Below are 14,431 nucleotides of genomic sequence, written 5' to 3'. Positions count from 1 at the left end.
CCTCGCTGCATGCAGTTAGCCTCGCTGCAGGCAGTTTGCCTCGCTGCATGCAGTTTGCCTCGCTGCATGCAGTTAGCCTCGCTGCATGCAGTTAGCCTGGCTGCAGGCAGTTTGCCTTGTTGCATGCAGTTAGCCTCGCTGCATGCAGTTAGACTCGCTGCAGGCAGTTAGCCTCGCTGCATGCAGTTAGCCTCGCTGCATGCAGTTAGCCTGGCTGCAGGCAGTTTGCCTTGTTGCATGCAGTTAGCCTGACTGCATGCAGTTAGCCTCGCTGCATGCAGTTAGCCTAGCCTTGGAGCTAAACCAGGTCCTGGAAAAGGATGTTTCTTGCACCATTTCTCTCTCTCCCTCGACCTGTCAATCACCCCCCAAAATGTCTGCAAACACACTTCCTGTTAGCTGGTGGCGCAGCTCCCCTGCACCCTGAGCTCTCCTGTCCTTCTGTATTGCAGAGGAGCTGCTGCACATTGACAACTTTTAATGAGAGTCAATGGGAAAAGATCTTTGCACCCTAAGAAGGAAATACGTCACCAATCCATCCAAAAATGGAAATTCAATGTCAAATTTATTTATATAGCTCTTTAAAAACAGGTATAAAACTGCACCAAAGTGCTTTACAGGAAAGACAACATCACCAATTATCAAAACAGAATGTGAAACACTGCTTCAATTAAAAGCCGAAGAATAAAAATACGTTTTAAGAAGCGATTTAAAATGATCCAGGCTGTGGGCGGATTTAATTTGAAGCGGTAATTTGTTCCACAGAATCGGAGCAAAAACAAATAAAACCCGATCTCCTTTCCTCTTAGATCGAGTCCGAGGAACTGTCAGTAATAGTTAATTATTAGAACGTAGACTTCTGGACACAGAAGGTCACGTTACGCTTTACTAGTCATTAAAGATTAAATATTGATCTTGCAAGCTTCCTGGATGGGAAGAGAAACGTCTTCAAACTTGGAAACAAAAATCCGGTGGATAGTTTTTAACGTAACTTTTAATAATGACCTGGATGACTGAGAATCTCCACCAGCATCCAGTCATTGGTCTAATTTCCATTCTGCTTCATTTAAGTTCTTTTCTAGTTGTAGTTTTGTCATATCTGCTCCCCTTCTAGCTGCTTCTGTCCACACCTGCTCCCAATTAGCTGATCACTTCATTCCTTGTTCTCTCCCATGAATACCGTACTGTCCTGAATATAGGCGACCCTCTTTTTTAACGTATCTTATATTCAGGCCAATACGATCTTTCTCCTCTGCTGTTCCTCATTCTGGATCCTCTTCACCCCTCATGTAGGTTTCTTCCTGGTGTCTCCTAGCTTTGGTTCCCTGTTTGATATTTCTGGAGTTGCTCTTCTGTTACCTTTAAATCTGCAAACAATCATCTCTGCCTCTTCATCGTTGCATTTGGGTCCTTCGCTAACTTCCACTGAACTTGGCAGGTTTAGTTTATGGTCCATCAGCGGTTAAATGTTTGCAGCAGAGCAGCGCAGTAGAGGAAGCGATGGGTTTGGGTTCTGTTCTTTGGGTTTGGGTTTCCAGGTGTTTCCATGATTGAGGTGAGAACCTGCAGCTGACTGCGTCTCTCTGCTCCGTCTGCAGCTGCTGAACCTCTTCCTGGCTCTGCTCCTCAGCAGCTTCAGCTCCGACAACCTCTCCTCTCCAGATGAAGACGGGGAGATGAACAACCTGCAGATCGCCATCCGCAGGATCACCCTGGGTCTGGGCTGGTGCCGCCGACAGGTACGCGCCTCTCCGGGTCCGCATGCTCCGACCCGTTTAGCAGAACCTGCCGCAGCGCTGAGGTTGCTTCTGTGGTGCAGGTGGTGGACTTCTTCAACGGGAACCTGAAACGGCGCCGTCAGAAACGGAAGGAGGCCAAGGCCATGATGAAGCTGAAACGGCTGAGCACCGTGCACACCGAGTTCAACGGAGCCGTCATCGGTAACCGGCTCCTGATTGGTTCTCTGACCAGATCCACAACCAATCGGACCGGAACCGTCTTTAAGTAACCACCCCCCCTCTCTTCCAGGGCGGCATGTGGAGAAATACGTGGTGCCGGAAGATGACAGCTACATGACCAACCCCAACCTGACCATCAGCGTTCCCATCGCCCCGGGAGAGTCTGACGTGGAGTTCCCCGAGGAGGAGGAGGAAGAGGAGGAGGAGGAGGAAGAGGAGGAGGGTCAGGAGGAGCAGAGCGAGGGCTCAGAGGGAGACGAGGAGCGGGAGGAGGAGGTGAGCATGTGTTAGTCAGCTGGTAACGACCGAGCTAATGACATCAGAACCTCACCTGGTAAAAATGATGTCATCAGCCTCAGAGAGGCGGCTTGGGGTTAAATTAGAGCAGAACCATAACGGGTCCTGGAGAACCAGAACATTTCCAGGTAGAACATTTCCACCATGAACCTGTCTATCTGGCGAGTAGGGAGAAACCAGAACCTTCCTGACTCTAACCCACCCATCAGAGAGAGAGTGGAACCAGAGCTGCCCCACGTCGACCTCATGAAGCGGGCGTTAGGGCGCCGCCACCACAGGAAGCGGGCGTTAGGACGCCGCGACCACAGGAACTGGAGGAATCTGAAAGCTTCACCTTAACCCTGAGAGGAAGGATCTGATCTAAAGGTTCAGATCTAACCAAGACGGAGCAGCGATGCAGCAGGAACGGCTAATCGAGTCGCAGCACCAGTCGTTTTAATTCAATTCTATTCAGTTTATTTCTATAGCTCCAATTCACATCATGTCATCTCAGGTCACTTTCCAGTTCAACCAGTCCCTAGGGAGAGTATGTGTTGGGATGTGTACAGTATAAATGTGTGTGCTGAGCTTGCCCCAGTCGGAACTTTTCTTTCCGTCTAGGACAGGGGTGTCAAACTGGTTCCAGAAAGGGCCGCGTGGCTGCAGGTTTTCTTTCCAACCAAGCAATATCACACCAGACTCCAGTCATCTCATCAAGTCATCATGTTCAGACTGGACTCACTTGATGAGATGACTGGAGTCTGGTGTGATATTGCTTGGTTGGAAAGAAAACCTGCAGCCACACGGCCCTTTCTGGAACCAGTTTGACACCTGTGGTCTAGGACATAAAATAAATTTGGACGTTTTTCTTGCAAGAAATTCCTTCACTTTCTCCACAACTTCAGAATAAACAGCTGCTGGGAATCAATGTTCTTGGCTGGTTCTTCTCCTCCAGTCTCTGTCCCTCTCAGGCCGTTCTCTAGGTGTTTCCTGTCATTGCTGTTGGATATTTCTCATGCTTTGGTCAGATTGTAAACCTTAAGCCGGGAATGCAATGTACAATATTTTCAATTGTTGTACGACGAAAAGTTCCCAGCTGACGATGTTTGTTCTCACACTGTACGACCCTTTACCTTGGCTGGTCCTTGGCTGGTCCTTGGTTTGTCCTTGGCTGATCCTTGGCTGGTCCTTGGCTGGTCCTTGGCTGATCCTTGGCTGGTCCTTGGCTGGTCCTTGGCTGGTCCTTGGTTTGTCCTTGGCTGATCCTTGGCTGGTCCTTGGCTGGTCCTTGGCTGATCCTTGGCTGGTCCTTGGCTGGTCCTTGGTTTGTCCTTGGCTGATCCTTGGTTGGTCCTTGGTTGGTCCTTGGCTGGTCCTTGGTTAGTCCTTGGCTTATCTTTGGTTGATTCATGGCTGATCCTTGGTTGGTCCTTGGCTGATCCATGGCTTATCTTTGGCTGGTCCTTGGAAGGTCCTTGGCTGGTCCTTGGTTGGTCCTTGGTTGGTCCTCGGCTTATCTTTGGTTGATCCATGGCTGGTCCTTGGCTGGTCCTTGGTTGGTCCTTGGTTGGTCCTCGGCTTATCTTTGGTTGATCCATGGCTGGTCCTTGGCTTATCTTTGGTTGGTCCTTGGTTGGTCCTTGGCTTATCTTTGGTTGGTCCTTGGTTGGTCCTTGGTTGATCCATGGCTGGTCCGTGGCTTATCTTTGGTTGGTCCTTGGTTGGTCCGTGGCTTATCTTTGGTTGATCCATGGCTGATCCTTGGCTTATCTTTGGTTGGTCCTTGGCTTATCTTTGGCTGATCCTTGGTTGGTCCTTGGCTTATCTTTGGTTGGTCCTTGGTTGGTCCTTGGTTGGTCCCTGGTTGGTCCTTGGCTGGTCCTTGGCTTATCTTTGGCTGGTCCTTGGCTTATCTTTGGTTGATCCCTGGTTGGTCCTTGGCTGATCCATGGCTTATCTTTGGTTGGTCCCTGGTTGGTCCTTGGCTGATCCATGGCTTATCTTTGGCTGGTCCTTGGAAGGTCCTTGGCTGGTCCTTGGCTTATCTTTGGTTGGTCCCTGGTTGGTCCTTGGCTGATCCATGGCTTATCTTTGGCTGGTCCTTGGAAGGTCCTTGGCTGGTCCTTGGTTGGTCCTTGGTTGGTCCTCGGCTTATCTTTGGTTGATCCATGGCTGGTCCTTGGCTGGTCCTTGGTTGGTCCTTGGTTGGTCCTCGGCTTATCTTTGGTTGATCCATGGCTGGTCCTTGGCTTATCTTTGGTTGGTCCTTGGTTGGTCCTTGGCTTATCTTTGGTTGGTCCTTGGTTGGTCCTTGGTTGATCCATGGCTGGTCCGTGGCTTATCTTTGGTTGGTCCTTGGTTGGTCCGTGGCTTATCTTTGGTTGATCCATGGCTGATCCTTGGCTTATCTTTGGTTGGTCCTTGGCTTATCTTTGGCTGATCCTTGGTTGGTCCTTGGCTTATCTTTGGTTGGTCCTTGGTTGGTCCTTGGTTGGTCCCTGGTTGGTCCTTGGCTGGTCCTTGGCTTATCTTTGGCTGGTCCTTGGCTTATCTTTGGTTGATCCATGGCTGATCCTTGGCTTATCTTTGGCTGGTCCTTGGAAGGTCCTTGGCTGGTCCTTGGTTGGTCCTTGGTTGGTCCTTGGTTGGTCCTTGGCTTATCTTTGGTTGATCCATGGCTGGTCCTTGGTTGGTCCTTGGCTTATCTTTGGTTGGTCCTTGGCTGGTCCTTGGAAGGTCCTTGGCTGGTCCTTGGTTGGTCCTTGGTTGGTCCTTGGCTTATCTTTGGTTGATCCTTGGCTTATCTTTGGTTGGTCCTTGGCTGATCCTTGGCTGATCCTTGGTTGGTCCTTGGCTTATCTTTGGTTGATCCTTGGCTTATCTTTGGCTGGTCCTTGGAAGGTCCTTGGATGGTCCTTGGATGGTCCTTGGCTGTTCCCCTACAATTCCTTATTAAACATCTAAAATATTCTTTCTGTCATGATTTGTGGACAAATATAAAGAGAAGCGCCGTCTCCTGGTCAGACACAGTAATTCAGTGAAAGGGTGGAGTCAGAGTAAAAAATATGCAAGGGGGGGGGGGGTTTAGGGAAGTGATCTGCCATTCGGCTTGCGTTTAACTGGGAACGGCCATTTTAAATGGCGGTTACTGTAAATGAGCTCTTAGCTCTGCTGTCAGCAGGATTTACCCACGCCCACCTCCCCACTGCTGACTGAACTTGGAACATGTTTTATTTTCTCCTGACCTTACGATTCCATATCGGGAGACGGTTGCCCCTAGTTACCCCCTGTACACTACTCCATGCAGGGCCGATCCAAAAAGTTCTCACATGACTGGAGAATCGGCTAGAAAATGGCAAAGATCCTACAGTTTATGCGGATTTACCGAAGTCATTCAGAAGCATGATGCGATCAAACTGCAGTTCTATCCGAACATTTCCTGGTTGGGTCCTGCAGTCCTGATGCTTCCTCCTCAGTGAGGAAAACCGATGTTCTTCTCCGTCGTCACCGACTAGCATCCTTCCTGCAGAGAACAAATGAAGCTCGGCCACGCAGGCACTTTTTTCCATGAGTAATAGATCCACCTGCTCAGTTTTACCTTAAACACGTAATATTTTGACACGGAGATATTTCACAGCGGCGGTAGCCGAGCGTCCTCGCTGGATCAGCAACATCACGGTGAAAAATGATTTGAGACGTTCGCCCGGCTCTGACCCAGATAGGCCGATGTTCCTGCAGGGCGGCGACGCAGGTGAGATGAGTCAGCAGGCCGGTCCAGGTGTGGTTCTGTCTGTGATGCAGGTCCGCTGAGCGAGCAGAGGAATGACCATCTGGAGGTCTGTTCTGGCGCCGGTCCGGCGGATCCTCCGGAAGCTGGATTTTACCGTCCTCTAGTCAGATTTATGGTCCTTTTTTTCTGATCCAAAGTTAGTGTTTGATAGAGAACCCAGAGCAGCTGCTGCGGATCCAAACACGTCGTTTGGTTTTTATTTGCTGAACAGTCAGATGGCAGCAGGTTAGTTAGTTAGTTCAGGCATCCAGATGTGCTGAAGCATCAAACTGAAACCCAGAAAAAGGATTTCAGGAGCTGATGGGAGCGCCGGATCTGGAGGGATTTGCACCAACAACCTTCTCTCACTCTGTAAAAATGACCTAGAAATAGGTAAAAATCTTGGTAATTTAATTGAAGCGGTGAAAGAATGAGTATTTTTATTCTTAAAATAAGATAATTAGATAAAATCCACTTAAAATAAGACAATGCAATTATTTAAACTGTTAATTATCTTCTTTAATTGAAAAAGTGTCAAACTTTCCTCCTCAATTCAAGAAAAATGCATTTATTTTAAGAAGAAACGACTTATTTAGAGTCTATTTTTTGCAGCAGGTTAATAGAAAAAGAGAAAGTATCCTTTGATTTATCTAGATTTTGATTTATTTCCAGTGTTTCCATCCATCATTTCCCAGTTCAAACTGGGCGGTGTGGGTTCTGCAGCTGAGGGTCAGTGTTCGGTGACCTCTGACCTCTGCAGATGTCAGGTGGCGTCTGCAGAAACAGCTGCTTTGATTTCCCTCTGAGCGACATCAGAAGAAGCAGATGAACAAACGCTTCCTGCCAGGAAAGCAGGACCTTTAACATTTCTACATCCATCCCATCTAGATCTAGATCTATAACTAGATCTATCTTTATGTTAAAGGCATGTTGTCCCTTTAAAAAATTTTATATAATTTTTCCAGGAACTGTTGGTTCTAAAAGGGAACAAATAAAAAAGTTTGAATATTAGAAGTTGGTAAAATGTTTTAGGTCTTTATTTAGTTTTATTTGGTGATTTTATTGTGTCGTTGCTGTGTGTGATGGCAGTGAGCTGCCTTAGGGTCGCTTTGTTAGCTTCTTCTTCTTCTTCCTTTCTGCATTTAGATGAACATTAAGATGAACTACGTCCCGGTTCTGTCCCGCTGAGCGATGCTGCTGTGTCCTTGGCAGTCTGTCCCTCTGTGCCTTTAAGCAAAGATGTTGACTGCCGGGGAAAATAAACATCCGTTACCGTGGCAACCCATGCTGAAACAAGACTCCTGCTGGAGTTTTGATCGGGGTCCAGAGGATCACAGAGATATGAAGCTGAAGGTTTTGGATGTTCCCACATCTCCAGTGACAGTGAACGCACCACATCCACATTATCTTTAACTATACCTCAGGTTGACCTGCTGTGACCCAGAGGAGGGCTCTACGGCTCACCGCCCAGGGTGGCATCTGGTTAAGGGGCCGGTTTAGACAGCAGGAAGGTCTTTGACGAATTTCCTCAGCTCTGTTGGAGAACTGTGTCTCCATAGTTAGCCCTGGCCGCTCCAGACGGGCTAACGTTAACCCTGGCCGCTGCAGACGGGCTAACGTTAGCCCGACTGCAGCCGCCAGGGCTAACGTTAGCCCGACTGCAGCCGCCAGGGCTAACGTTAGCCCGTCTGCAGCGGCCAGGGTTAACGTTAGCCCGTCTGCAGCGGCCAGGGCTAACGTTAGCCCGTCTGGAGCGGCCAGGGCTAACGTTAGCCCGTCTGCAGCAGCCAGGGCTAACGTTAGCCCGTCTGAAGCAGCCAGGGCTAACGTTAGCCCGTCTGCAGCAGCCAGGGCTAACGTTAGCCCGTCTGAAGCAGCCAGGGCTAACGTTAGCCCGTCTGTAGTGGCCAGGGTTAACGTTAGCCCGTCTGCAGCGGCCAGGGCTAACGTTAGCCCGTCTGCAGCAGCCAGGGCTAACGTTAGCCCGTCTGTAGCAGCCAGGGCTAACGTTAGCCCGTCTGCAGCAGCCAGGGCTAACGTTAGCCCGTCTGCAGCGGCCAGGGTTAACGTTAGCCCGTCTGCAGCGGCCAGGGCTAACTTTAGCCCATCTGCAGCGGCCAGGGCTAACATTAGCCCGTCTGCAGCAGCCAGGGCTAACGTTAGCCCGTCTGCAGCAGCCAGGGCTAACGTTAGCCCGTCTGCAGCGGCCAGGGCTAACGTTAGCCCGTCTGCAGCGGCCAGGGCTAACTTTAGCCCATCTGCAGCGGCCAGGGCTAACGTTAGCCCGTCTGCAGCGGCCAGGGCTAACGTTAGCTGCAGACCTGATGGAGGTTTGATTGATTTATTTGGTAAAATGTTTGATTTGTGTTTATCTGACTGTGTTCATTATTATTCCTCCACTAAATGAAAAAAGTCATAATTTATTATTATCTAGAGACTATTAATAACAGGAGGTGAAATGCAGCTCCAGACTAGCTTTGGATGTGGTGATGTCATCAGTACGCTTCTTCCCGTTCTCCCAGAGTCCAGACTTTACTGGTTTCTAGTCAAGAACGGACTTGGTCCGTATTCACGTTCTAGTGAATTGAGAAAAGTGTAGCTGGGGATCAGTGATGCTGTGGGCCTGTTAGCGACTGCAGCGGCTTCAGAGGAAGATCCTGATGCTTCATGTGTGATTTTAATGTTTCTGCTTCATCGGATTCAGGCTCGGTTTGAGGCGTCCATCTTTGGGACGACCTTCAGAAAGCGATCCAGGTTTCCTTCTTTTCCAGCCGCTTTCCGTCGTCCGTTAGCCACAGTAATCCGATTCCTCTGCCGTCCCTGAGAGTCTCTGCATGAAGCTCAGCTCCACACAAGCTGAAATACATTTAAACTCCTCATTACAGACGTCAGCTGTCAGGAGGCTCTGGCTCCGGGCTGCTGGCGGCGCGCGTTTCGCCATCCAGTCCTTTATGAGGCGTGTGTGTGTCAGAGATTAGAGCGCGGCGTGCGTGTTTGGCTTCACCTCTGCCTGCGTTCGTGTCCAAGGCTGCTGGCATTTGTCACAGTCGCTGCTCTCTGTTCTCCGCCTCTGAATGTATTCATGAGTGGCTGTTGACTCAGGTAGTTAGCTCACCTGTCCACACACACACACCCATACATTTTCTGCCATCGTAGTGAGGACTCCCATTGATTTTCGTCATTTTCGACCCTGAAACTAACCCTAACCATTATCAAAAAGCAGGAGAGGCCTGTCAAAACATCCTGACTTTGCAACAACCGGTCCTCAGTTTGATGGTGAAATTGTAAAAACGGTCCTCACTCTGAGGGATAGACAGGCACACACATACACACACACTGCTTCTTTGTCCAGACTAGAGGCAAACCAGCCAGATTTCTCTCCCTCCATCGTCTCTTTGTAGAATTAAACTCCCATGACGCTCAGCAAACTGGGAGCTTTAAAGTCCGCCGGGATTGATGTAGCGGCGGCGGGCTTTCCTGACGGTGGAGTTTTGTCCTGATTTCAGGTGAACAGACGGTGGAAGATGACGCTCCTCTTTTCTCTCAGCCAGGATTCCTGCCGCTTCCAAACCAATCTGACGCATTCGGGTTGGAGCGCGGTGAAACGAAGCCGCTCTGGGCGCAGAAACGCCATGAAAACTTAGATTAATACCAACATGGAGAATTATCCAGGCCACAAACACAGATGGGCAGAAAGCTTTCCTCCATATTTACTTGTTACTTCCGTCCCTCAGCTCGTCCTCACTTCCTCTTCCTGTCTTTATTTCCAGCAGAAGGAGGAAATCAGCCTATCAGAGGGCAGCACGGTGGACCTGAGGAAGCCTGGGGAGGAAGAGGATGAGTACTCAGAGACGGCTGAGGAGGCCATGGATCCAGAGAACTGCTTCCCAGACGGTAAGCCCACCCATCAGGGGCGGATTTAGGAAATTTGAGGCCCTAGGCAAAGACAGGCAGGGGCCCCTCTGAATGGAGAAGACATCAAACAGCCCCATTCTCCAGATAGAGAAATGTTAATAGAATATACATCCATTATCTGTTCTAGGTTGTGTCCCTCTCTTCTTGTCCCTTTTCTTCTTGTTTTCCTCTCTATGTTTTGTACTCAGCTGACTTTTCATGCTGTCTCTAAAGGAATGAAAGATTTTTTCCAAGCACTAAGCTCACTTAGCTGATTGCTCCTTCCTGTGTTTCCAAAAAGGCCAAAGTAAATAACCCAGTCCTTCTTTTCACTGTAGACAAGCCATGATCTGCTTATCTGTTCTCCATTTTTCATTTGGATGAAATAATAGCTGCATGAATCATGACAGCAGACAAGATAGAGGAGAGCAGGAGGCGGGGTTACCAATCTACTGGCTCTGGAGAGCAGAGTTCGCTGCTTTTAGATGTTGTCTCCAAAGTCTCCAGTAGCAGAAAAAAGTCTCTAGATTTGGCGCTAGGAGCTTTTTAGAAATCAAAGTGCTAGAGGGGTCTGAAAAGTGGCTAAATATAGCGACTAAAGCGCTAAGTTGGCAACACTGCTCTTTGCATGGTTTGTTTTCAAATGGTTTGCTGCTGTCTGTTTGGACCTTTCTGAACATGTGCAGCAAATGGACTGATCCAATATGGTGGACACTGAAGGGGGGGGCTGAGACACACGTAATATTATCAGCGTTCTGATGGCATTTTAGTTAAAAACATAATTAATGTGCAGAAATAAGGAATAGTTGTATTAACCATACATGGAAACAGAGTTTTATGGGGCCCCCAGGAACTTGGGGCCCTAGGTAACTGCCTAGTATTGCCTAATGGTAAATCCCGCCCCCTGCGACCCATAATGCATCAGGAGAAAAACCTGGCAGCTGTTCAAATCGCGGCTGAAGTGACACCTGGTGTTTTCAAACATCCAGTATTTCACCCAGATTATTTATTTATCACATAAAAAAAAAAAAAGTTTCCTTTTTTTGATGATTTTAACAGCAAACTATTAAAATAAAACCTTAAACATTCATTAGTTTACTAGATGATTTATTTCAATAAACAATACGAAGGTTTATTTATTCAGTATTAATAAAGTTTTTTGATATGTTTATTTATTTTAAATACATAGATTATTTATAGAAAGTAAATTTTATGTAATTTATACAATAAACTTTATTATCTAACTTTATTTAGTAATTATTTTTTCTAATAAATGATAAATTGTTCTGTAGTAAATTTAAATAAATCTCAAAAAATATATATTTAATTTTTTATTTTTTTTATGTTAAATTTTCAGTGGATCATTTTTGAGTGCAGCTTAAGGTGGAGGTCCAGTTTGGACGGAGAGATACGTCTTAGTAGAGTTATTAATAAAAACACTTAAATAGAAACAACCTGCTGGAGGTTTCTTCCTGTTCAAAGGGAGTTTTTCCTCTCCACTGTCGCTACAAGCATGCTTAGTGTGAGGGATTGCTGAAGAGTCAATGAGTCGATGCAATCAGCTGGTTTTCCTTAGATAGAAAACTTTGAATCAATCTGACCTGATGATCTGGTTGATCTGGAAAGTGACCTGAGATGACATGATGTGAATTGGAACTATAGAAATAAACTGAATAGAATTGAAATGAGGGAAAAATCAAGGAAAACTGAGAGGATCTGATACTAATGTCCCGAAGGATCGTCTGAGGATGCTGTTCTGATCCGTTTGTGGTTCGTTACTCGAGTCCATTATAATCTTAATTGTTTGTTATGTTTTTTTTTTAAACATCTAACTTTTATTATCTGAATTTTTGCACATTTTTTAAACCCTATCTAGAAGAATCTGGAATCCGTTTGGTTGGAGGGTAAAACTTTACTGGCTTATTGTCGTTTTCCTCCAGTCTCAGATTTTATTCTAGAACCAGAAAGCAGAGCAGTTTAGATGCTGTAGAATTAAATATAGAATTAATAATAATAACAATCAATAAGAAGTTTTCTATGTTGGAGAAACCAGGACAACCAGAGGAAACTAAAACAAACTGCGAGCAGAAAACTTGCTGCAAAGCCTCAGAGAAAAATGAGTGTTTTTATTAGTGCGTCTGTGAAGGTGTATCCTCCCACAATCCTACGGTTTCTCTAACCCCCCCCGCCCCCCACTACCACCACCCACTTGGCCCAAAACTTTCAGAGCAGATTTATGAGCGTGTTCGTACTAACCCAGGTGAGAAGCAAACACCTTGGTACCTCCTGACTCAGCCGCTTTCCTCCTGCACAGATTTGTCTCCAGCGAAGGAAGCAGGACACTCACTGGGAGGAAACTGGTTTAACATTAACCAGTAAAGATGATGGATGACAGGCTAACGTTAGCCCTGTCTGAACCCAGGAAAAGCCTGGTGCTGTTTCTACGCAGATGATCAGCTGCTGCTCGCTTAACGCTGACAGGAAGTGGCAATCGGATCGGCCTTTAGATAAGGAGCCGTCGTTCTCTGCTGGTTTTCTTTTAAGCATTTAGTCACAGAGGGAAGAGAATATGGTGATAGTTTTTATTTATCAATCGTTGGAAACGGTTGCTGGAAACAGACAGAAAACAGACAGAAAACAGACAGGAAACAAACAGGAAACAGACAGGAAAACAGACAGGAAACAGACAGAAAACAGACAGGAAACAGACAAGAAAAAAGACAGGAAACAAACAGGAAACAGACAGGAAACAAACAGGAAACAGACAAGAAAACAGACAGGAAACAGTCAAGAAAACAGACAGGAAACAGACAAGAAAACAGTCAGGAAACAAACAGGAAACAGACAGGAAAACAGACAGGAAACAAACAGGAAACAGACAAGAAAACAGACAGGAAACAGACAAGAAAACAGACAGGAAACAAACAGGAAACAGACAGGAAACAGACAAGAAAACAGACAGGAAACAAACAGGAAACAGACAGGAAACAAACAGGAAACAGACAGGAAAACAGACAGGAAACAGACAGGAAACAGACAAGAAAAAAGACAGGAAACAAACAGGAAACAGACAGGAAACACAGGAAACCAGACAGGAAACAGACAGGAAACAAACAGGAAACAGACAGGAAACAGACAAGAAACAGACAGAAAACCAGACAGGAAACAAACAGGAAACAGACAGGAAAACAGACAGGAAACAGACAGGAAACCAGACAGGAAACAGACAGGAAACAAACAGGAAAACAGACAGGAAACCAGACAGGAAACAGACAGGAAACAGACAGGAAAACAGACAGGAAACAGACAGGAAACAGACAGGAAACAGACAGAAACAGACAGGAAACAGACAGAATCAGACAGGAAACAAACAGAAACAGACTAGAAACAGACAGAAACAGACAGGAAACAGACAGAAACAGACAGGAAACAGACAGGAAACAGACAGGAAAACAGACAGGAAACAGACAGAAACAGACAGGAAACAGACAGGAAACAGACAGAAACAGACAGGAAACAGAAAGAATCAGACAGGAAACAGACAGAAACAGACAAGAAACAGACAGAAACAGACAGGAAACAGACAGAAACAGACAGGAAACAGACAGGAAAACAGACAGGAAACAGACAGAAACAGACAGGAAACAGACAGAAACAGACAGGAAACAGACAGGAAAACAGACAGGAAAAAGAAAGGAAACAGACAGGAAAACAGACAGGAAACAGACAAGAAAACAGACAGGAAACAGACAGAAACAGACAGGAAACAGACAGGAAACAGACAGAAACAGACAAGAAACAGACAGGAAACAGACAGAAACAGACAGGAAACAGACAGGAAAACAGACAGGAAACAGACAGAAACAGACAGGAAACAGACAGAAACAGACAGGAAACAGACAGGAAACCAGACAGGAAAAAGAAAGGAAACAGACAGGAAAAAGACAGGAAAACAGACAGGAAACAGACAAGAAAACAGACAGGAAACAGACAGAAACAGACAAGAAACAGACAGAAGCAGACAGGAAACAGACAGGAAAACAGACAGGAAAAAGACAGGAAACAGACAGGAAAACAGACAGGAAACAGACAGGAAATAGACAGGAAACAGACAGAATCAGACAGGAAACAGACAGAAACAGACAAGAAACAGACAGGAAACAGACAGAAACAGACAGGAAACAGACAGGAAACAGACAGGAAAACAGACAGGAAACAGACAGAAACAGACAGGAAACAGACAGGAAAAAGACAGGAAACAGACAGGAAAACAGACAGGAAACAGACAAGAAAACAGACAGGAAACAGACAGAAAACAGACAGGAAACAGACAAGAAAACAGACAGGAAACAGACAGAAAACAGACAGGAAACAGACAGGAAAACATGCATAACTACAGGAATGATGTCAAACAAAAAGGTTGTCAATCAGCTTCTAAGGATGATCGCGTTCTCAGGGTAATCTTCTATGTATTGGATGTTTTTGCCTCTTTTATTGAAAATACAAACTTTTATATGAATTTTCCACTTCATAA

General features: G+C 46.4%; 1 protein-coding gene across 1 annotated transcript in view; it reads left to right on the top strand.

Moving 5' to 3' along the window:
* scn5lab (sodium channel, voltage gated, type V-like, alpha b) overlaps positions 1-14,431 on the top strand; it is a 257,645-nt gene that overhangs the window by 174,644 nt on the left and 68,570 nt on the right. Inside the window, exons 20-23 of the mRNA XM_038305734.1 lie at positions 1,599-1,739; positions 1,820-1,940; positions 2,029-2,234; positions 9,774-9,897. Coding sequence (XP_038161662.1) covers positions 1,599-1,739; positions 1,820-1,940; positions 2,029-2,234; positions 9,774-9,897 — 592 coding nt within the window. The remainder of the gene's footprint in view (positions 1-1,598; positions 1,740-1,819; positions 1,941-2,028; positions 2,235-9,773; positions 9,898-14,431) is intronic.

The sequence above is a fragment of the Cyprinodon tularosa genome, unplaced genomic scaffold, assembly GCF_016077235.1.
Source record: "Cyprinodon tularosa strain WSP-4 unplaced genomic scaffold, ASM1607723v1 ctg562, whole genome shotgun sequence".
NCBI lineage: Eukaryota > Metazoa > Chordata > Actinopteri > Cyprinodontiformes > Cyprinodontidae > Cyprinodon > Cyprinodon tularosa.
This window is presented reverse-complemented; position numbering and strand designations above follow the sequence as displayed.